General features: G+C 44.2%; 3 protein-coding genes and 1 long non-coding RNA gene across 6 annotated transcripts in view; 3 read left to right on the top strand and 1 right to left on the bottom strand.

Annotated features, from left to right (window-relative positions):
- The first annotated feature begins 53 nt into the window (after positions 1 to 53).
- Positions 54 to 6,741, top strand: LOC309343138 (dual specificity protein phosphatase 13A-like). Its single transcript, XM_081864446.1, has 3 exons — positions 54 to 477; positions 2,341 to 2,558; positions 5,065 to 6,741. The coding sequence occupies exons 1-3, from the start codon at positions 317 to 319 to the stop codon at positions 5,250 to 5,252; spliced, it is 567 nt and encodes a 188-aa protein (XP_081720572.1). The 5' UTR covers positions 54 to 316; the 3' UTR covers positions 5,253 to 6,741.
- A 1,105-nt stretch (positions 6,742 to 7,846) lies between these two features.
- Positions 7,847 to 13,452, top strand: LOC309343139 (dual specificity protein phosphatase 13A-like). Of its 2 annotated transcripts, XM_081864448.1 has the most exons (4): positions 8,290 to 8,429; positions 10,592 to 10,689; positions 10,911 to 11,128; positions 13,226 to 13,452. In XM_081864448.1, the coding sequence occupies exons 2-4, from the start codon at positions 10,634 to 10,636 to the stop codon at positions 13,411 to 13,413; spliced, it is 462 nt and encodes a 153-aa protein (XP_081720574.1). In that variant the 5' UTR covers positions 8,290 to 8,429; positions 10,592 to 10,633; the 3' UTR covers positions 13,414 to 13,452. The 2 variants fall into 2 exon arrangements, with proteins under 2 accessions (XP_081720573.1, XP_081720574.1); XM_081864447.1 differs by lacking the exon at positions 10,592 to 10,689 and having other exon boundaries at positions 7,847 to 8,429.
- Positions 8,597 to 23,598, bottom strand: part of LOC309343155 — a 115,477-nt gene continuing 100,475 nt past the window's right edge. Inside the window, exons 2-6 of the long non-coding RNA XR_014157117.1 lie at positions 22,583 to 22,714; positions 14,576 to 14,754; positions 13,133 to 13,380; positions 9,615 to 9,775; positions 8,597 to 8,804 (exon numbers count right to left, since the gene is read on the bottom strand). This is a non-coding gene — a long non-coding RNA (uncharacterized lncRNA). The remainder of the gene's footprint in view (positions 8,805 to 9,614; positions 9,776 to 13,132; positions 13,381 to 14,575; positions 14,755 to 22,582; positions 22,715 to 23,598) is intronic.
- LOC309343135 (dual specificity protein phosphatase 13A-like) lies at positions 14,636 to 22,989 on the top strand (the record flags this gene model as incomplete). 2 transcript variants are annotated; one of them, XM_081864441.1, is made up of 3 exons in its annotated part: positions 14,636 to 14,814; positions 21,539 to 21,756; positions 22,521 to 22,989. In XM_081864441.1, the coding sequence occupies 3 exons, from the start codon at positions 14,636 to 14,638 to the stop codon at positions 22,730 to 22,732; spliced, it is 609 nt and encodes a 202-aa protein (XP_081720567.1). In that variant the 3' UTR covers positions 22,733 to 22,989. The 2 variants fall into 2 exon arrangements, 1 of the variants encoding a protein (XP_081720567.1); XR_014157096.1 differs by lacking the exons at positions 14,636 to 14,814; positions 22,521 to 22,989 and adding an exon at positions 15,977 to 16,108 and having other exon boundaries at positions 21,539 to 22,477.

Here is a 23,598-nt window from a genome sequence, read left to right as displayed (position 1 = left end):
GCTCCTGTGCAAGAGAACGCATGAGACTGGAGAGATCTCTGGCAGAAATCATGCTCCTGTGTATTTCCTCTTCTGTTCAGCAGACTTTGCCTTTCAGTTACAATGACCATTGCTGAATGCCTGTTTGCCTTCAGGGTGTGCAAAAATGGCACCTCCTTTCCAAGCTTTGATTTAACACGTTGCATGCTTTGCTACTGCCCAGCACCTGTCCAATAAATTCAAAATGACAAGCACACAGCCTGAGAGAGCACATTAAACAAGCAAGCCTGGACCACTTTCTCAGGTTTCAGAGGGAACAGTTGCTAGTTTAATAAGGATGGCTGAAGAGTGTGTCTCCCTCTCCAAAGACCCTGAGTGTTCTGGAACATCCACAGCTGAGACCCCCACTCTTAAAGATCTAGAACAGCTCCTGAATACTGGGAGGTCTTCCTGTAACCATGTTGATGAAGTATGGCCTAACCTTTTCTTAGGAGACCAGTAAGTATATCTCTGTGGAACAGCTCAGCATTTTTTTGGCAGTGCTTAAGAGCTCCTCCAATGCAACTACTGCAGCCAAGTCAATGCTCCTTCCAAGGAATGTGTCATTCTGTGATCTGGTTGGGTCCGGAACCTTGTTATGCATGACTGTACCTCATTTAAACCAATGGGGCATTCTGACACATAACCGGTGGTAGGATTGCTTCTTTGAGAAGACAGTCTTGCAATTAATTGTTACGCAGCCATAAGCAATTTATGTATTTTATTTCATGTGCATTCAGAATGCCACACAGAATCTGGAACAAAATGTTGGATTCTTCAGTGCATCACCTTTCTTCCCACCACCTATTCCTTTTTTTAAAAAAAGCAGTTTCTAGCCCTCACAGTTGCGGTGACACATGGCTGAAGGCCATGCAGTTGGTATATGAAAAAGGCGAAAGAGTTCAGTCAGTGTGGCTTCTGTCCCCTTCAGAGTGACCTAGTCCTCCCTTGTGACTTCTCATTACCTTTGCCTGACTGTTTCGGTTGCTTTAATTGTCTAGCTCTGATTCCAGTGTAAACACACATCTAGACTTGTTACAGATAGGTAGCCGTGTTGGTCTGCCATAGTCAAAACAAAACAAATGTGTATCTGAAGAAGTGTGCATGCACACGAAAGCTCATACCAAGAACTGACTTAGTTGGTCTTTAAGGTGCTACTGGAAGGAATTTGTTTTGTTTTGACATCTAGACTTGTTTATTCATTCCCAGTAACCAATTATCTGTCACATTTCCGGTGAGGCTACCGGAACCCTAAACCTGACACCACAGTTGCTTCCAAGTCCATGGATGTGCCATGATTCAGTGCCTAACATAGGATTGGAATATCACTTGTAGTTTAATGGTGAATTTTGGACACAATGGAGAGGTAAACAAATTTGGACTATCATAAAAGATGCAGGAGGAAATGATTAATAACAGGGCCTACAAAGCAGAGGGCGGATGTCCAAGAGATTCCTTGGAATCTTGTTTTTATGTTGTATGTTGGACTGTAAAATTTTAATCTGAAAAAAAAGATGCAGTTCCTAACACCACAACATGGGGGTTTCCAACAAAGCTGAATGTTCAAATATCGAATACAGGCAAAATAAAGCCCTTTGCCACACAGTACAAAGTTAAATTTTGGAATCTGCGCTAATAGAGGTAGTGAAGGCATCCAACTCAAATGGCTTTAGAAGATGATCAGACAAATTCATGGAGGAGAAGGCTATCAATGGCTACTGTGTTGTGCCATCAGTCTGAGAAAGCATGATTCTGAATACCAATTGCTGGAAACCACAGGAGGGGAGAATGAAGTTGAGCTCAGATCCTGCTTCATGCTTCCCATAGACATCGAAGAGGCCATTGTGAGAACAGCATGTTGGACTAGATGGGCCAAAGGCTTATTCCAGCAGGCTCTTCTTATGTTCTGAATATTCATTCATTAAATCTTACTGAAATCTTTGTTCCTTAATGTGGGCTATTTTCTTCATAGAATGTGAGAGGACCCAGACCACAAGTTAGAGGGGAAAGGAGGAGGAGTTTGGATTTGATATCCTGCTTTATCACTACCCGAAGGAGTCTCAAAGCGGCTAACATTCTCCTTTCCCTTCCTCCCCCACAAGAAACACTCTGTGAGGTGAGTGGGGCTGAGAGACTTCAGAGAAGTGTGACTGGCCCAAGGTCACCCAGCAGCTGCATGTGGAGGAGCAGAGACGCGAACCCGGTTCCCCAGATTACAAGTCTACCACACTTAACCACTACACCACACTGGCTCTCTGAAAGGAAAACAGGACTCTTCTTGTATCTGTCTGCCTCTCACTTTCGGTTTTGTCTTTTCTTCAGTGTTACGGCGCACAGCAGATTTGGTTTATGGAAAATGGGCATTAGCCATGTTTTAAATGCTGCACATGGCAAAATATTTTGCCACGAATCCCATGATTTTTACGGCACAACGATTGAATACTATGGTGTACCGGCCGATGACCTTCCTGATTTTGATATGACTCCATATTTTTACCCCGCGGCAGAATTTATACACAAAGCCTTGACCACACCAGGAGGTAGAGAAGCAACATTCATCACAAATGTTAATATTATGTTGTGTTGTGTTGGCAATTTGGTAAGGTAAAGGTAAAGGTACCCCTGCCCGTACGGGCCAGTCTTGACAGACTCTGGGGTTGTGCGCCCATCTCACTCAAGAGGCCAGGGGCCAGCGCTGTCTGGAGACACTTCCGGGTCACGTGGCCAGCGTGACATCGCTGCTCTGGCGAGCCAGAGCCGCACACGGAAACGCCGTTTACCTTCCCGCTGGTAAGCGGTCCCTATTTATCTACTTGCACCCGGAGGTGCTTTCGAACTGCTAGGTTGGCAGGCGCTGGGACCGAGCAGTGGGAGCGCACCCCGCCGCAGGGATTCGAACCGCCGACCTTTCGATCGGCAAGTCCTAGGCGCTGAGGCTTTAACCCACAGCGCCACCTGCGTCCCGGCAATTTGGTACTTCACTGCTATTTCTTTCTAGCGAGCTGGAAATTAGGGAAGGATTGGCAGCTCTGGTGTTGCTGTTGGGTTTGTACTTTATAATCTCATGGACTTAAATAGCAGATACTTAAGGTCATGTTTATCTCTCCTAGAGCAATAAATAGAATACAATAATAATAACAATAATAATATTTATACCCCGCCCATCTGGCTGGGTTTCCCCAGCCACTCTGGGTGACTTCCAACAAAATATTAAAAATACAATAAAACATCAGACATTAAAAACTTCCCTAAAGAGGGCTGCCTTCAGATGTCTTCTAAAAGTCAGATAGTTGTTTATTTCCTTGACATCTGATGGGAGGGCATTCCACAGGGCAGGTGCCGCTACCAAGAAGGCCCTCTGCCTGATTCCCTATAACTTTGCTTCTCTCAGTGAGGGAACCACCAGAAGGCCCTCGGAACTGGACCTCAGTGTCTGGGCTGAACGATCGGAGTAGAGATGCTCATTCAGGTAAACTGGGCCGAGGCCATTTAGGGCTTTAACCGTCAGCACCAACACTTTGAATTGTGCTTAGAAATGTACTGGGAGACAATGTATGCCTTTCAGAACTGGTGTTATGTCGTCCCAGCAGCCACTCCCAGTCACCAGTCTAGCTGCCGCATTCTGCATTAGTTGTAGTTTCTGAGTCACCTTCAAAGGTAGTCCCACGTAGAGCACATTGCAGTAATCCAAGTGGGAGATAACCAGAGCATGCACCACTCTAGAGAGACAGTCTGCAGGCAGGTAGGGTCTCAGTTTGCGTACCAGATGGAGCTGGTAGACAGCTGCCCTGGACACAGAATTGACCTGCACCTCCATGGACAGCTGTGAGTCCAAAATGACTCCCAAGCTGTGCACCTGGTCCTTCAGGGGCACAGTTACCCCATTCAAGACCAGGGAGTCCCCCACACCCACCCGCCCCATCCCCCCAAAACAGTACTTCTGTCTTGACAGGATTCAAACTCAATGTATTTGTGCCTGACTTTGGCAGTTCTTACTCAGCTGCAACAGATAGCATCCCTCTCCTGTTTCTTCATTTCATCAGTTGCAACAGTACTATCCAATTGATTCTCTCAGCTCATAGGACTCCCAAATGAGATTATGGCTACAGTGCTGGGAAGGAGGCGGCCTGGGCCTAACCAATTTTACCCAGTCGTAAGTAAGTGAACTCAATGCTGGTTATGCCCAGGTAAGTGGGGTAATGATTGGAACCTTTGCCCCATGCCAGTTTTGGAGTTTTTTAATAAAAAAAATATTGAACAAGAAAAACAAACAATACACACAGAGAAAACAAACAAACAGGCTAATAAAAGTTTGACACAAGGAGCTTTTGATAATAAAGTGAAAAGAAACATAACAAATCAGGGAGCGAAGGAAATGGGTACAATGATAAAATTATAAATGGGGTATAAAACACAATTTACATTGTGCAATAAAAGAGAAAGAAAAAAGAAAGAGGTTTTGCCTGTTTATAGACACCACCAAACAAAACCATATTTTGAAGGAATTCACCTGTGTTTTACCTTGTGTGTTTGTTTCGTGAGTGTGGATTAAGCCCAAGCAGATCTCAGTTAACCAAAACTTCACACAAGCTGTGTAGAGCCCCACAATTTAGGTATAAATGAGAATAAGCTCCCCAATTGGAGACTAAACTTATTCAGTATTACCATAGCTGTTGGGATTAGAGGCAACAATTGTTAAAAGTAATTACAGTGGTACCTCAGGTTACATACACTTCAGGTTACATATGCTTCAGGTTACAGACTCTGCTAACCCAGAAATAGTGCTTCAGGTTAAGAACTTTGCTTCAGGATGAGAACAGAAATCATGCTCTAGCGGCGCGGCGGCAGCGGGAGGCCCCATTAGTTAAAGTGGTGCTTCAGGTTAAGAACAGTTTCAAGTTAAGAACGGACCTCCAGAACGAATTAAGTACTTAACCTGAGGTACCACTGTATTTAGGAAACATTTGAATTCTCTTCCTTTGGTAGTTTAAAACGTCACCTTTAAAGATGCTTTAAAAAACAACAACATATTTTCTTCATTTGCAGCTAAAATCTTCGTGCACTGCGCAGTGGGGATAAGCAGGTCGTCTTCGTTGGTGCTGGCATACCTCATGATTTACCATCGCTTCTCTTTGGTTAAAGCCATTCAGGCAGTGAAAGAACATCGGTGGATTTTCCCCAACCAAGGGTTTCTGAAGCAACTGAGAAATTTGGACCTTCAGCTAAACAAATAAAGCACTAAGCAAGAAAGCAAGGAAACAAATGCCTGATGATCAGGAAAGCAGGTTATTTTCAAGCCTCAATGTCATGGAATGTTTTCATTAAAGTGTGTTCTTTGTTGTCTTTTTCTATCATCATCGAAATATCAGTCTGTGCTCTCTCCTTTCGGCTTCGTTCTTAGTTTTTTTAAAAAAATTATCAGATTTTCTATGGTATGATGAAATAAAAATATGCGCAGAGAGAGAGAGAGGTAAAGGACCTCTGGACGGTTATGTCCAGTCAAAGGCGACTATGGGGTTGGTGGGAGACAATGTAGGTCTTTCAGGACTGGTATTAAATGGTCTCGGCATCCGCTCCCAGTTACCAGTCTACCTGCCACATTCTGGATTAATTGTAGTTTCTGGGTCACCTTCAAAGGTAGCCCCATGTAGAGTGCATTGCAGTAGTCCAATCAGCTGACTGGCGCTGGGAGCTTACCTTCAAATGCACCCATCAGTGGATCTAAGTCTAAGACTGTTTTGAACAGTGGTCAGCCTAATGCTTCTGGGAAGTACAGAACTGGGCCCTGAAGGGAACAGCCTTCTCCCACTTGCAGAATCCAACAACTAGTCTTCAGAAGTAAACTTGATCTGTGGGGATTCCACTAAGCCTTCGTGGCTTAGAGTTATTGATAGACCTGTACGAGCTGTCTCATATTTAGGCAGCATGGAAATGGGTTATTACCCCTTTTATTTCAGAGTTTGTGACATTAAATCCTTGGTTCTACAACTTGATCAGCCATTGTGCTGAAGCCACAAATTCATTGATTTAAAAATAAAGAAATGTACAGTATCTGAGGGAGACATTTGTATTGAAAGTGTTGCTGTACTGAGCTATTTTTATAAAAAAACACACAAAAACAGCAAATGCTCTTAAAACATTTTGCTTTTCTGCAACTTAACCTTGAATGTTTCCAAGTGTCAACCACACATTTGGACCTTGTTGAAATCTTGCTCTCTTCTGAAATCAAGTTCCCCCAACCTGCTCTACAATATGAAATAGTGCATCAGCGTTTTAAATTGTCGGCTCAGGTGGATTCAATGATGAGCAAAATAATATCGGCAAGCACAGCAGGAGTGTAGAACCCTTAATAAATAACAGTTTTGCTGCTTGTGTTGCTCAAAATCCGTAAGCCGGCTAGGAGAAGAAGTGATCTTCGGAAGCATCATAATCCACTTACTGTTCTGCCTCGCCATTACCATGTCTTTCAGAATCTCCTGGTCCATATGTCAAGACTTAGCTCTACAATCTGGAATCAGACTTTACTTTTTGTGATTAACAGGTTTGTCTTTGTGCATAAGACATATAAAACTCATTGCACCTTGGGCTTTCTTCCTAATCCATGATCCTTGTGTTGCTCAGCTTGGCAGCCAAGGGTCCAGAGAAAAAACCCCCCCAAAATGCCTGTCCAATCCATGGCAATAATGTCTGAATTAAGAGTGCTTGATTTAGAGGCAATTAGAGTTCCTGTGCAAGAGAATGCATGAGACTGGAGATATCATTCATATATATATTTTACATCCTTAAGATATCAATGACTTCCCTTCTTCTCTTTCCATGGTTCATTTTACATATCATAAATCCCTGCATACAGTGGTACCTTGGGTTACAGATGCTTCAGGTTACAGATGCTTCAGGTTACAGACTCCACTAACCCAGAAATACTACCTTGGGTTAAGAACTTTGCTTCAGGATGAGAACAGAAATCGTGTGGTGGCAGCCTCAGGTTAAGAACAGTTTCATGTTAAGAACGGACCTCCAGAACAAATTAAGTTCTTAACCCGAGGTACCACTGTATTTTACAAAAAATATATCAATCAGTATTCCATTATTGCATCCATCAAAACTTATTTACACTGTTGAATTTATCTCAATGCTGCCAGCGTTTTCAGCTTAATGCAATTATTCCCCATATATTCAATAAACGTTTACCAATCTTCTTTAAATGTATGTTCTTCTTGTTCTCTTATTCTATATGTTAAGTCTGCAAGTTGTGCATATTCTGTCAACTTAAGTTGCCATTCTTCTTTGGTTGGGACCTCACTCGTTTTCCATTTTGGGGCTAACAAAATGCGGGCTGTAGCATCAGCATACATAAATAACCTTTTTGACAACTGGGAATTTCAGTCTACATTATCCCCAACAAAATGGACTCTGGTTTTTTGGGAAAGTACTTCTGAACATTTCCCCCCAATTCATTATGGATCATTTCCAAATACAGTGGTACCTCGGGTTAAGTACTTAATTCGTTCCGGAGGTCCGTACTTAACCTGAAACTGTTCTTAACCTGAAGCACCACTTTAGCTAATGGAGCCTCCTGCTGCCGCTGCGCCGTCAGAGCACAATTTCTGTTCCCATCCTGAAGCAAAGTTCTTAACCTGAAGCACTATTTCTGGGTTAGTGGAGTCTGTAACCTGAAGCGTATGTAACCTGAAGCATATGTAACCCCAGGTACCAGTGTATTCTTTTACCCTTTTATAAGTCCACCCCATATGAAAGAACGTTCTCTCCACTTCTTTCCATCTCCAGCACTTATCTGATTCAGTCTTATACAAATCATTTTCAAGTAGTTCTCCTCTGAAGAATAACATGCTGTAAACTTAAAAGTCGCTTTTCCAGAATTTCCCCCAGAGGTTAAAATCTATATTGTGTCCTATATCTATTGCCCATCGTGTCATTAAGGCTTCAATAAGCCCGTCTTTTGTTTCCCAAGACTGGAGATATCATCTCTGGCAGATATCATCTCTGGCAGAAATCATGCGCCTGTGTGTGCGACAGTGGCCATTGCTGAATGCCTGTTTGCCTTCAGGGTGTGCAAAAATGGCACCTCCTTTCCAAGCTTTGATTTAACACGTTGCATGCTTTGCTACTGCCCAGCACCTGTCCAATAAATTCAAAATGACAAGCACACAGCCTGAGAGAGCGCATTAAACAAGCAAGCCTGGACCACTTTCTCAGGTTTCAGAGGGAACAGTTGCTAGTTTAATAAGGATGGCTGAAGAGTGTGTCTCACTCTCCAAAGACCCTGAATGTTCTGGAACATCCACAGCTGAGACCCCCACTCTTAAAGATCTAGAACAGCTCCTGAATACTGGGAGGCCTTCCTGTAACCATGCTGATGAAGTATGGCCTAACCTTTTCTTAGGAGATCTGTAAGTATACGTCCGTGGAACGGCTCAGCATTTTTGGGGCAGTCCTCAAGAGCTCCCCCAACGTAACTACTGCTGCCAAGTCAATGCTCCTTCTAAGGAATGCGTCATTCTGTGATCTGGTTGAGTCCAGTACCTTGTTATGCATGACTGTACCTCACATGACTGGAGGAAATTGCACCTTAACATGTTATCTGGTTTTTGCAACACAGTCTTGCAATTAATTGTTAAGGAGCCTGAAGCAGTTCTTATTTTGTGCATTCAGAATGCCACACAGAATCTGGAACAAAATGTTGGATTCTTGAATATATCATCTCACTTTTTCTTCCAAAAAGCCATTTCTAGCCCCCACAAGTTGCGAAGACACATAGCTGAAGGCTAAAAGAGGCTAAAGAGTTCCAACGGCATAGCTACCATACCCTTTAGAGCAGTGCTTTTTTCCTGGGGGGATGCAGGGGGATGCATACCCCTAAACATTTTGTGAATCTGAGTTTGGCCTCATTGAGGGGCAGTATTTCAATATGAGTAGGAAAATGAGAGTACCCCTAAAAATTATTTTAAAGAAAAAAAAAGCACTGCTTCAGAGAGACCTGGTCCTCCCTTGTAGCTTCTCATTGCCTTTCCTTGGCTCTTTGGGTCATTTCAATTGTCTCGCTCTGTTGGCGCTGTGGGTTAAACCACAGAGCCTAGGACTTGCCGATCAGAAGGTCGGTAGTTCGAATCCCCGCGACGGGGTGAGCTCCCGTTGCTTGGTCCCTGCTCCTGCCAACCTAGCAGTTCGAAAGCACATCAAAGTGCAAGTAGATAAATAGGTACCGCTCCAGCGCAGTGGCATAGCGTGGGTTGTCAGCACCCGGGGCAAGGCAAGTAATTTGCGCCCCCTAACCCGTGGATTTGTGCCCCCTAACCCTACTCCTAACCCTAACCCCCAGATGTTGCACCCGGTGTGGCCGGCCCCCCCTGCACCCCCCACGCTACGCCACTGCTCCAGCGGGAAGGTAAACAGCATTTCCATGCGCTGCTCTGGTTCGTCAGAAGCGGCTTAGTCATGCTGGCCACATGACCCGGAAGCTGTACACCGGCTCCCTCAGCCAATAAAGCGAGATGAGCGCCACAACCCCAGAGTCGGTCACGACTGGACCTAATGGTCAGGGGTCCCTTTACCTTTACCTTTACCTTTACCTTTACCTTTAACTCCAGCATAAAGCCATGTCTTTATAGATCTGTCCAGTTCTGGCGAGGCTGAGCCCACAGATGTTTTGGGAGGAAGCAAGCCCAGCAAGCATTTTCAGGCTGATGGTATCCAGGCAGGGATGACAGTGTTTCTGTCCCAGGTTAGGAACCATGAACTGGCAAACAAGGGCAAAAGACATGGAGAGATAACTGGGAGCAAACCAGGTATTCCAACGGATTCATTGGTCTTTTTTTAGTCCATGGACCTGCCTACCTCCTCCTGGCTCCACCCACTTCCCAAGGACCATAGCAATTTAAAGGGACTGTCCTGCAGCCTGGAATCTAGCATGCCGCCATCTCGCTTCTATTTTCTGGCTGGGTGCATTGTCCGTTGTTGTGATCAGGTCTTGGGGAATAGGAGGCCCTTGGTGGCGAGGGCAGTGGTACCCTGAGGGTTATTTGGGCTAGTCTCCAAGGAAAGTGGCTCAGGGGATTCTGTACTAGGGTCTTATTTAAATATTTCATTTATACTCTGCTTCTCTTCCAAGGGGCTCAAGATGGCCTACACGATTCTTCCCACTCCCCATTTTATCCTCCCAATAACCCAGTGGGGCAGGTTAAGGTTGAGAATTGGCGAATGGCCAAAGTCACCCAGTGGGCTACATGGCTAAGTGGGGATTTGAACTCTGGTCTCTCAGGTCCTAGGCCTGACCCCCTAACCACTAGACCACACTGGCTCCCAAGTCCATTGATGCGCTTAATAGATTTAGTGCCTAACCCTAAAATTCAGGGACATCCAAGGATGCCAGATGATGGAAGATTCAGGACAAAGTACTTCTTCACATAATAAGACGTTAAATTATGGGATCTGCTCCCACAAATAGCAGTGATAGCCGCACCCTTGGATGGCTTTAAAAGCTAATTGGGCAAATTCATGGCGGACAAGTCTATCAATGGCTGCTAACCCTAATGGCTATGTTCTGCCATCCCAGTATAATTCTGAATACCAGTTGCTGGAAACCATAGAGGGGAGAATGAAGTTGAGCTCAGATCCTGCTTTGTGCTTCCCAGAGACATCTAAGTGGCCAATGTGAGAAAAGCATGTTGGACCAGATGGACCATTGGCTTATTCAAGAGTGTTCATTCATTACATCATAATTTAATTTTCTGTTCCTTAACGTGGGAGATTTTCTCCATACCATAAGTGGATCTGAGCCACAAATCAGAGGGAGAAGCCTGAAAGCAAAACAGGATTCTTCTCCTACCTGTTAAGTCTGTCTCTCACTTTCTGTTTCATTTTTCTCTCTCCAGAGTTATGGCCCACAACAGATTTGGTTTGTGGAAAATGGGCATCAGCCATGTTTTAAATGCTGCACACGGCAAAATATTTTGCCAAGGATCCCACGAGTTTTATGGCACAACGATCGAATACTATGGTGTACCAGCCTTTGACCTTCCTGATTTTGATATGACTCCATATTTTTACCCCGCGGCAGAATTCATACACAAAGCCTTGAACACACCAGGAGGTAGAGAAGCAACATGTGTCACAAATGTTCATATGTTGTGCTGTGCTGGCAATTTGGCACTTCACTGCCATTTCTTTTGGCGAGCTGGAGATTAGGGGAAGATTTTCAGCTCTCTCATTGCTTTTGGGTTTACTTGATAGCCGCCCTGCGGGGATCACTGAGTAGCTTTTGCCCTTTGCCTCTTCCCCGACCTTCTCTTTGTTTCCAGGCAGAGATTCTTTGCTTCTTAAATTCTCTGCCTACCTCCTGCTTCCATCTGCTCATCTGGTTCCCATTTCCTTATTATTTGTACATAGCCATAACGTATTGAGGTTCCAGGTGTCTCCAATGCCTGTGTGTCATTATCTACCCTCCTCTCACATGATATATCAACACTGGAAATCCTGATCACCTTGATATCACTTTGCCATGACACATTGGAAACCATGTTTAAATCTTCTGTTCTTTGTCACTGTTCTTTTTTCTGGACATGGGTGGCACTGTGGTCTAAACCACAGAGCCTCCTGGACTCACCAATCAGAAGGTCGGCAGTTCTAATCTGTGCGATGGAGTGAGCTCCCATTGCTCTTTCCCAGCTCCTGCCAATCTAGCAGATTGAAAGCACACCAGTGCAAGTAGATAAATAGGTACCGCTGCAGCAGGAAGGTAAATGGCGTTTCTGTGCGCTCTGGTTTCCATCATGGTGTCCTGTTGTGCCAGAAGCGGTTTAGTCATGCTGGCCACATGACCTAGAAATCTGTCTTTGGACAAACGCTAGCTCCCTCGGCCTGAAAGCGAGATGAGTGCCGCAACCCCATAGTCGCCTTTGACTGGACTTAACTGTCCAGGGGTCATTTAACTTTACTGTTTACTGTTCTTTTATGCTCAGGTGGCAAAAGAGCTGTGAGGTTTTTATCACTGCTTGAGAAAAAACAATATAAGAACCCCTGTTGCCAAAAACAACTAGATTCACTGTTCTTTCGATCTTGTCCTAAGTACATTTTGAAACTGCAGTTTATCCCAGCACTGAAAATTCATCAGAATCCAACAAAGAAAACTGTTAAACGTGCGCACACACAAATACATACATACAGTGCTTTATTCTGGAGGGATGCAGGGGTAAACATACCCCTAAATATTTTGTGAATCTAACGGGAGAAGAAACTAAAAATTTTGGTTGCTTCTCTAACATGGTGAATCGTCAGTTCTGTTGCTGCCCCCGATGGCAACTAAATTTCCTTTCCCGGTGTTTCCTGAGTCTCAGATGGAAGCGAGCATTTAATGTGTGAAGCAGTGTGGATTGTGGATGTGTGGTGTTTTACTGATGAAAGTTTGGCCTCATTGAGGGGCAGTATTTCAATATGAGTAATGCATGTTCTTTGTACAGTGGTGCCCCACAAGACAAATGCCTCGCAAGACGAAAAACCTGCTAGACGAAAGGGTTTTCCGTTTTGGAGGTGCTTTGCATGACGAATTTCCCTATGGGCTTGCTTCGCAAGATGAAAACGTCTTGCGAGTTTTTCCGACTTTTTTTCCCTTCGCCCCCCCCCCTTTTTCTAAGCTGCTAAGCCGCTTATCCGCTTATCCGCTAATAGCGCTAATCCGCTAAGCCGCTAATGGGCTTGCTTCGCAAGACGAAAAAACCGCTAGACGAAGAGACTCGCGGAACGTATTCTTTTCGTCTTGCGAGGCACCACTGTACTTTTGTCCATTTACTGTATTTATTTTTCCCAATTTGAACTATAAAATGGTGATTTTCTTGAGTCAAAATGAGAGTCCCCCTAAACATTTTTAAATAAAAAGATCACTACACACACACACGTATATACTGAAAATCTGAACAATCATTAATTTGTGCCAAACATTGATTTTAGCTAAACTGTGAAGTAAGCCCAAGAAGATTTCCATTAACATTACACAAATGATGTACTGTAGGGCCCCACATTTAGGCATAAATGAAGATAATATCAGAATTGGGGACTAAATTTATCCAGTATTAATGTAACTGCAGAAAGTTAAACGTACCTGTTTCAGAAATGGTTGAATTCTGTCTTCTCTGTAGTTTAAAAATGCCATCTTTTAAGATGATAAAAAAAAAGTGGTTTACTTCATTTTCAGGCAAAATCTTCGTGCACTGCGCAGTGGGGATAAGCCGGTCGTCTTCGTTGGTGCTGGCATACCTCATGATCTACCATCGCTTCTCTTTGCTTAAAGCCATTCAGGCAGTGAAAGAACGTCGGTGGATTTTCCCCAACCGAGGGTTCCTGAAGCAACTGAGAAATTTGGACCTTCAGCTCAGCAAATAAAGCACTAAGCAAGCACCCCGGAACGCAAGTTATTTTCAAGCCTCCCTGTCCTGGAATGTTTTCATTAAAATGTGTTCATTGTAGTATTTTTCTAATAGTAGCCATGCTCTCAGAAACGATGGGTATTTTGAGGGGTGTTAGCAGGGTCCACCCATGAGGCAAGCTGAGCCCCCAACACCCACCAAAAGCAACTGGATCGCCACTTATCAGGAATCCTGCAGCAATGGATTTCCTACATTAGCATGGGATTGAACTACAGTGGTACCTTGGTTCTCAAACGCCTTTGTACTCAAACGCCTTGGTTCTCAAATGCTGAAAATCTGGAAGCAAGAGTTCCAGTTTTTGAATGTTTTTCGGAAGCCAAACGTCCGATGCGGCTGTCATCTATTGTTTCCAGGGCACCTGCATCAATCAGAAGCTACGCCATGGTTTTCAAACATTTTGGAAGTCAAACGGACTTCCGGAACAGATTAAGTTTGGGCTTTTTTTTTGGCTATTTATTTTGTGTTTTTGTGGCTTTTTTTGGTTGATTTGTTTTTGTGACTATGTGGAACCCAGTTCAGCTACTGACTGATTGTGTGACTGCAGAAATGAATAATAACCCCCCCCCATCAAAACAATGACTATCATCAGTGCAGGTAAGGGAAAAAATGTAATTTTAATTTTTATCATCTACAATACTGTCTTATTTATTTTATAGTACAGTACATTGATTATTGCTTTCATTTTATGTATGGATCAATGGTCTCGCTAGGTAGTGAAATCCATGTTAAATTGCTGTTTTAGGAGTTGTTTTTAAAAGTCTGGAACGGATTAATCCGTTTTGCATGACTTTCTATGGGAAAGCACGCCTTGGTTTTGGAACGCTTTGGTTTTGGAATGGACTTCTGTAACTGAGTAAGTTTGAGAACCAAGGTACCACTTTCGATCACTTTTCAGGACCCTTCAAACTTCTACGATCTTCCATAACGATCTTCAGAGGAGTACATAATAATATAATTCAACTCAAAACAACTATTTTTTCCCTTTTAGAGGAAAAATAGGATGTTGATCTCCACTCGTGCTTATTGAATTTTGGGCTGCCGTGTCAGCAAAGGCTGTTCCCACATTAGGCATGGGGGTGGGCAGGGGACGAAAAGGAGACATCTCTCAAGAGGCACACCTGCTTCTTGCAGTCAAACGTCGAAAGGTAACTGGAGCTCATTGGGGCTCTGCAACAACCATGTATCATCGCATGACAGCGAATGACCCATTCCCAAAGACCATCGCCTCCTTCTGCAAAATGAACAGCCGCAGATCCGCCTCACCCTCCGTCAAAGAGTTGGAGCATGTGATGGACAGCTGCAGGGTGGAATTAAATGAGATAGATGAAGTGTGGCCCAATCTTTATATAGGCAACATGTAAGTGTGATCCGGAACAAAGCCGCGGCTTGAGCGTGGGGTAAAAGGAAGGTACTGTACAGCACTGTAATGTTATAACCAATGAATTCACATTGCAAATGGAGGACAGATCTGTGCAGGCTGAAGTTAAAGTCTGAAAAGAGTTTCCCTTGTTTTTCTCTGTCGTTCAACAGGGGTGGGGATTCCTGGACAACCTTCCTAACAGAAAGCACATTACTAAAATCTGTATATTACTGGGGCAGGAACAGCACAGATAGTCCTATCACAGAGACACAAGATAATATATTATGTGCTAAAACTAAAAATCTAAATTCTAGCAAAGGAACCCACTTTCTTTGCCCAGAATACCTATCCTATCTACACCCAAGTGACGCAAACCACCCTCTGCATTTGGGGTGCCCAGTATGTTCTGTGTTAGATACAGAATTTTTTTAAAAAAGAATTTACAGTTGGGTGAGAACAAGGTGTGATATCCAGACAAGTGGAGAAAGATGCAAGGAATGTAGACAAGGTATTCAAACTGAGAAATCTGCGGACGAGTGAGGTAGCCTAGCAGAGTACAGAAATTCCAGTGAAACCTTATACTGGCGAATTTAAAATGCACGTCTTCAAGAAACATGAGCGGTGATGGACTTTCTAAACTGAAGGTTGAGTTTCTCAGGAACCCTAGCTGTGGGCCTGGTTACAGATTGTATGTCTGAATATTCGATTGATTAATTATGTGTTTATGCACCAAGAATTTGCTGCTCTATCCATATGCAATTTACAAATACAATTCCTATTGTTTTATCCTGCTCTGTATTTTGAAAGTATAATCCTCTGGAGTGATTATCTGCATTTTACATTGGCAAATATACGGTGGATTAATTATACAGTTAGCATGCGCTTGTCAACCTTTGAAGCATAAAAAAATCAGATCTGAACCCTGAGGTAGGAAATAGCATAGAGTATACTGTGCTCAACTGATCCCAACCTCTGTTCTTGAAAGGGATACGCAGCCACTAGACTGAGCCTCTGTTTTCAAGGAAAGATGATAGAGAGTTAAATGATTTAGATATCTGCAAGAAGTCACATGGCTGAAGGCAGAAGTTCTGAGAAGCAGACACACTATTGTCCAGTCCCGTCATGGCAACTGGCACATGTCATAATGTATCATTCTAAATTCTAGTGCAGATGGCTTTCTCGCTAATATTTCAGTTGACCTGAAGCCTACAGAAACTAAAGGGTAACTAAAGTCGTCCACAAAAAAATAACATTCTGTGTTCTTGCAAATTGGATACGGCATCATGTGACCGTAAGTTCTCGAAGTTACATTATCCCCTACCAAATTGTCTGGGTTGAGCAATCCTATACTCGCCGTTATCACAGAAATGCCACTGCTGTGTGCCTGTCTTCTCTGACGCCCACTCAACCCAGGATGGGAAGCCAAAGTCCCCAATCAGGGGTAGAGGCACCCACATGATGAGCCAAAAGGCAAGCAGCAAATGACTTTGGGATGATCAGAGCACTCCCCCAACAGCCCCGTCCAACATTGCAAAATATATCATATTTTTCACTCTATAGGACGCACCCGACCATAGGACGCACCTTGTTTTAGAGGGGGAGAACAAGAAAAAAAATTTCTCCCCCTCTCTGCTCAGCGCCCCTTCAGCAAAGTGGCAGGAGAAACAGAGCCCCTTCCATTTCTCCTCCCGCTTGGCTGAAGGGACGCTGCGCAGCTCTCCCTCTCTGCTGAAGCCGGGAGAGTCTTGCTCTCCCGGCTTCAGCAAAAGGAACCTGAAGCCTCCAGAGCACAGCGCGAACTCGCATTGCGCTCCGGAGGCTTCAGGCGGCTATCTTTGAAGCCTGGAGAGCGAGAGAGGTCGGTGCACACCGACCCCTCTCGCTCTCCAGGCTTCAGCAAAAGCAACGCAAAGCCTCCAGAGCGCGCGCGGAGAGAGCGCTTCCTCTGCACTTTGTAGGCTTCGTGTTGCTATCGCTGAAGCCAAGGAGCCTGCATTCGCTCCATAGGAATCACACACATTTCCCCTTAATTTTTGGAGGGGAAAAAGTGCGTCCTATAGAGCAAAAAAATACGGTACTCAATGATACTACCAAGCCCCCACTCCATCAGTTAGTATAGTACTCGACAGGACATGGAGCTGGGAAGCTGGAGACAATATTTCAAGCTCTAACAGTGGAAGGGAGAACAGTTAGGGCCCAAAAAGGGGGAACACCTGGCACTCAAACCTCTGCTACAGACACCACAGAGGAGCTCCCTTATCACTCAACCGCAGCAACAAACACATATGGCCATGGCGCATTAGTTCCCTATGCCCCAGTTCCATAGAATCGCAAACGTTGGAAGTTGGAAGGCACCCCAAGGGTCATGTAGTCCAACCCCCAGCAATGCAGGAATTCTGCCCACATCATTTGGCTCCATTGTCGGTCACTTCCTGTTACTAGCTGCTAACGGCATATTTTGTATAAAGCTGTGCTATTTAAGATGTCAATGCAGCGCCTGCTATTGGTCAAAACGTCTCATAAGTGAGCAGCAATAATTCATTAGGACCACATGTTCCAAGCTTGCTAAATAAATCATCCAGGTTCCTCCGATATTTGCCGCCTCAGCCTCTTATCGGAAAGAAGACTTATACCCTGTCACCGAACCTTTCCCTTTGCATGCTCCTAGACTATTTAATTCATCTGACCATTTAAAAGCTAGTGCTGGCCAGCATTCAAACAAATCCAGTGTTAATAGAATTAAGTAGATCTGACAACACTGAAGTCTACCCTATGGAATAGAAAATATTACTTTAAAAAAAGTTTTGTTTTTTTTTAAAAAGAAGCTACTGAGCTAGACTCCATTAGTTTAGCAACTAAAAGAACTCAGACTTGGTATAGATCTGGAGTAACTGTCCCATTTTAGGGAGTTTATACTATTTTTGCTATACTCATTTACAATCAGGTGCGGCCAGTTGCAGAAGAATCACACCCATTCTCTTTGAATCTTGTATTCATATGTATTTTGCATCTGCTACTATCTGTATCTTTCCTTGGCCTTTTGTCATTGTAAAGGGCTTTTCTTGCTGCATTTTCTTGCTGTATATCTTTAATCTAATTTGTGTAACTTCTGTTTGCCTCACTGCTTCCCTGTAGTTTACAATTGACTTGGACCAAACGCAGACCCTCTAAGTGTCCCTATTTTCCAGGGTTTTCCAGATTTACAGAATCTGTTCCAGTTTCTGATTTATAGAAATATAGAATATAGAAATACTTTATTGTCACTGTACCACTTGTTTACAGTGAGATTAAACGAGCCCCCCTCCCCCCCCCAATCTCTCAGTCCTTGTTACACTCTGTGTGCTGTCATCCGACCACCAACTCCGAACTTCAGCTGCAATGTTGCTGTCTTCCATTCAGCAGCCTCATGGCCCACAGGTAGAAACTGTTCTTTAACCTGTTGGTGCAGCTTATCATGTTTCTATATCTCCTGCCTGAGGGCAGGAGATTAAAAAGGTGCTGGCCAGGGTGAGAGTCAGCCCTGAGAATGTTCCTCGCTCTTCTGAGGCAACTGTCTCCTGCAATAACAACTAGCAGACTCAAGGGACAGCCCATGATATCGTGTGCTGTCTTCACCACCCTCTGTAGGGACTTTCTGCCCATGGCTTTCAAACCAGCGTACCACACCGTAATACAGTATGAGAGAACACTTTCTATTGTGGACAGATAGAAGGAAAGCATCAGTTGATTTGATCCCGGAATGTCCTGCTTTTCCATAGGACGTCCCTAAATGTTGGAGGGTATGTAAACAGCAATTGTGGTTTTCCGTGAATTGCTGTTCGTTCCAATTCAGTGGTAAAAAGTGTGTTTTCCAGGGGAAATCAGCAGAACAATTGCAAAACTGCTCAGCCCACGTCTAGAAAGGATGGGACAAAGGGGAAACTGCTATCTAAGACCAACCGTTTTCAGCATCTGAAAAAAGAACCTCTAACTACAAATGCTTCTGTCTCACTTATTAGTGTTTACGAAGCTGCAGGGCTCTCATAAGTTGCAACAAAACTGCCTCACTGGAATACGTCAGTATTAATTTATGAAATGTAGATTTCTGATTCAGTGATTCATACTACTCTAGGCAGATCTGCCTTATTGGAATTTGATCCTACCCTACACTCTATTTAAACTTTCCCTGACATTATCAATAGGACGGAAAAAGATGCTGAAAGCACAACCCTTTCGGATCAGCGGCAATCATTTTGAAATAAGTATTGGATGAGATCCTGCTAGGGGAAGCTTACGCAATCCACTGGATTGTCGTAACATCAGGACCGTACCCTGTCCATATGTTCAAGGAGCCACAAATGAAAGGAAGCTTTCCCTGTTATGGAAATAAAATAACAAATACAAACAGAGATTCTGTTAGTGCAGCCTGTCTTCATTCTGAAGACGTAAACCTAGTATAAAATCGGCACATTTCACATGCAACATCTGTTTCAAAATGAAGGATGGCGACTTTCTGTGTGTGTGCCCTTCCTGTCCAGATGAAATTATGATTACATCTATATGAAAACATTATCCACAGCCCTCGGCTCAGAAAACCGTTCATCTGTGCCAAGTGCAGCTCGGCAGCAGTTCACGGCAGGACACAGAGAATGCCCTGTGCTAATGATACCACATGGTGATATCTGTGCCCTTCGAATGTGATTGTCCATACTGGAGGAGGTTTATCCAGATAAGCGGTTCAAAGTGTGCCCTCTATTGCATCAGCCTTTACAGGAAAATCCTGCAAATCTCGATTAAGAGACCATTGTGCTATATACAAAAGATCAGTCATAGGCTTCCGAAGAAGTTGAAGCCCAGATATCTTAACATGGTTTTCTTGCCCTTTATGATTTCAGAGGGGGAAAGTCCAGTCACAGTTTCTCAGCCTAACCTACCTCACAGGGTTGTTGTGAGGAGTCAAATGCGACTATGGGGTGCGGCGCTCATCTCGCTTCAGGCTGAGGGAGCCGGTGTTTGTCCAAAGACAGCTTTCCGGCTCATTTGGCCAGAATGGCTAAACCACTTCTGGTGCAACGGGACACTATGATGGAAACCAGAGCACACGGAAATGCTGTTTACCTTCCTGCTACAGTGGTACCTATTTATCTACTCACACGAGTGTGCTTTCAAACTGCTAGGTTGGCAGGAGCTGAGAGAGAGCAACGGGAGCTCACCCTATCGCAGGGATTCGAACCACTGACCTTCCTGATCGGCAAGCCCAAGAGGCTCAGTGACTTAGACCACAGCGCCACCCACGTCCCATGTGAGGATAACATGTATGGAAGAACCACATACGCCACACTTAGAACGTGGGACCAAAACATCAGGAGAAGCACTTAGAAAAAATGTTGGTTGGGGGCAAGGAATTCATGTTTCAGAGGCGTATCTAAATAGCAGTTTTCTAAACAGGTATCTGAAAGTAGGCAGGTATGATTCTTACCAAGCCTCTGCTGGCAGGCAGTTCCACAGGACAGGGCCTGCCACAGGAAAGACTTGGCTCACCAGACCTCAGAAAAAATGAAGATGCAGCTTTGGGTCTGGGAGCTGTGGCAATAATGATAATGATAATGATATTTTTCTAGGAATTTGAAGTGGGATTAGCAGCTGCGTTGCCTGCTGAAAGAAATGCATATGCACTCACTATGCTCTTCTTACATATTTGTTTAAATAAATAAATCAATAATCAATATCCAACACTTTCTCATTCATCGGAAACTAAGCCCTGTATCACTGTTTGCACTATGATAAGATGAGCCAGTGTGGCATAATGGATTGAGTGTTTTTGGTTTTGTTTTTATAATTTTTGTTAAATTTCTGTTTTACATTTTAGAATATTCACTTAAACAACCTTAAAATATCAATGACTTCCCTTCCTCTCTTTCCATGGTTCATTTTGCACAACACAAATCCTTGCATATTTTACATTAACCATTCAGTATTCCATTATTACATCCACCAAAACTTATTTACACTGCTGAATTCATCTTAATGCTGCCAGCGTTTTCATTAAGTTGCTCTCTTATTCTATATGTTAGATCTGCAAGCTGTGCATATTCCATCAGTTTAAGTTGCCTTCTTCTTGTAATGGTGAGAGTGTTGGACCTGGGAGATCAGGGTTCACATCCCCACTCAGCCATGTAGCCCACTGGGCGACCTTGGGCCAGTCACCATCTCTTAGCTTAACCTCACAGGGTTGTTGTGAGGGTGAATCGGGGAGGAGAACCCTGTAAGTCACCTTGAGATGCTTGGACGCTAAAGATGGTATAAAGGTAAAGGGACTCCTGACCATTCGGTCCAGTTGTGACCGACTCTGGGGTTGCGGCGCTCATCTCGCTTTATTGGCTGAGGGAGCCGGCGTACCGCTTCCAGGTCATGTGGCCAGCATGACTGAGCCGCTTCTGGCGAACCAGAGCAGTGCACAGAAACGCCATTTACCTTCCCGCCGGACTGGTACCTATTTATCTACTTGCACTTTGACGTGCTTCCGAACTGCTAGGTTGGCAGGAGCAGGGACCGAGCAACGGGAGCTCATCCCGTCACAGGGATTCAAACCACCGACCTTCTGATCAGCAAGTCCCAGGCTCTGTGGTTTAACCCACAGTGCCACCCACATCCCAAAGATGGTATATAAATGTAATAAATAAATAAGGACATGGGATTCATTTTTGCTCACCTGCCCACTTTCATATCTGTTTCCCGGCAGCACGGCGGCACACAACAAGGAAGAGCTAAGGAAACGGGGTATCACTCACATACTGAATGCGGCACACGCTGCCTGGGGAAGCAAAGGAAACCAAACATTCTACGGACCAGAGTTCCATTACTATGGAATAGCAGCAGAAGACTCCCCAGACTTTGACCTCAGCGTACATTTCCGCCCTGCCTCCGAATTCATCACCAAAGCCCTAAGTGTACCAAACGGTGAGTGCCTTGGGATGGAGCAATAGAGAAGTTTCTGAAACAACAATGGGATATTAGCTCCACCCAAGGCATGATGGAGAACAGCAACAACCAGGAAAAGGTAGACAGAACATTTTACAAGGACAGGAAGAAACACCATGGTCAGAATAGTTGCCACACACAGGAAGAACAAGGATATAGTTTGAGCGCCTCCCTTGTAGTTTTATAAATCATTTAATGTGTCAACACAAATAGAAGTTATTAATATTGCCGTTGTTGTATAAGGGATTATTATTTTGACCAGAATGTAATTGAAATTAATAAGACTTTGGAACGCAGAAGTAATCATCAAACCATCCATTCTAGCATGCGGGGGGCCACCTAAATTATATAATTTGGTATTTGAACGATTGGTATTCGTAATTGTATTATAAATTGGCATTGTTATAATTAAGCTATTATTGGACTGTAATTGAAAACTAATAAAAAAATTAATATCAAACGGTGAGTGCCTGCCCTGGTGGAACTGCTGCACTGATGTTTTAGGTATTAGCAGCAGCATAGCATGGGATGCTGGTGTCCGGGGCAGACAAGCAACCATTTTGAGATAGGTCAGACTGAGAGACAGAGTGAATGAGTGGCCCAAGGTCACCCAGTGAGCTTCAGAGCCACCTGACAATTTGGAGTGCTTTAATACAAATTAGGAACCCCAAAAATCCCCTACTGGAGGAGCTCAAAGGAGTTCCCAGTTGCTCTCTTCTTAAATCATTTCATCTCCGTTCCAGGAAAGATCTTGGTCCACTGCATTCTAGGCAGAAGCAGATCAGCAGCCCTGGTTCTGGCTTACCTCATGATCTGTCAGAATTTCTCCCTGGCTGACGCCGTTGGAAAGGTCCTGCAGAATCGAGCCATCTCCCCGAACCGAGGGTTCCTGAAACAGCTGCAAGACTTAGATCTGGAGCTACGGTACAAGATCAGGCTATGTCAGCTTGTGTAACGTGAAGAAGAAAGCAAAACGACAAAGTGACAACATCTGACAGAGAACTTGGTTTCCGCTGCCAATCTCAGCAATTAAGCCTGAGGCTGTGTTATTTATCTTGACAGGAATTTCGAATGCTTAGTTTGGAGCGGACCTTGACATGTAGAACATCTAGATGCTGGTTAGGCGCTTGAATTTTCTGGATCTCTTTAAGGGAGATTGAATTTGATGCTTATAAGATTGAGAAGGGCCCACAGTGCCCCCATAGAGCATCTCACATGCAGCTTTCAGATTTTTCAGAGTGCTCACATATAGCACCTCACTAATCCCGGCTTATAAGGGACGCGGGTGGCGCTGTGGGTAAAACCCCAGCACCTAGGACTTGCCGATCGCATGGTCAGCGATTCGAATCCCCGCGGCGGGGTGAGCTCCCGTCTTTCGGTCCCAGCTCCTGCCCACCTAGCAGTTCGAAAGCACCCTTAAGTGCAAGTAGATAAATAGGTACCGCTTTCTAGCGGGAAGGTAAACGGCGTTTCCGTGTGCTGCTCTGGTGCCGGCTCGCCAGAGCAGCTTCATCATGCTGGCCACGTGACCTGGAAGTGTCTCCGGACAGCGCTGGCTCCTGGCCTCTTAAGTGAGATGAGCGCACAACCCTAGAGTCGGACACGACTGGCCTGTACGGGCAGGGGTACCTTTACCTCTACCTAATCCCGGCTTACAACAACTTTGCAAAGATAAGTCATTATATTTAGATAGAAATGTATAAGATTCAGGTGGTGGTCATGTTGGTCTGAAGCAGTTGAAACATATATATATAATTGTCCAGTAGCACCTTAGAGACCAACTAAGTTTGTTCTTGGTATAAGCTTTCATGTTGCTACTGG

This window comes from Podarcis erhardii (genome assembly GCF_964252035.2).
Source record: "Podarcis erhardii genome assembly, chromosome: 5".
NCBI lineage: Eukaryota > Metazoa > Chordata > Lepidosauria > Squamata > Lacertidae > Podarcis > Podarcis erhardii.
This window is presented reverse-complemented; position numbering and strand designations above follow the sequence as displayed.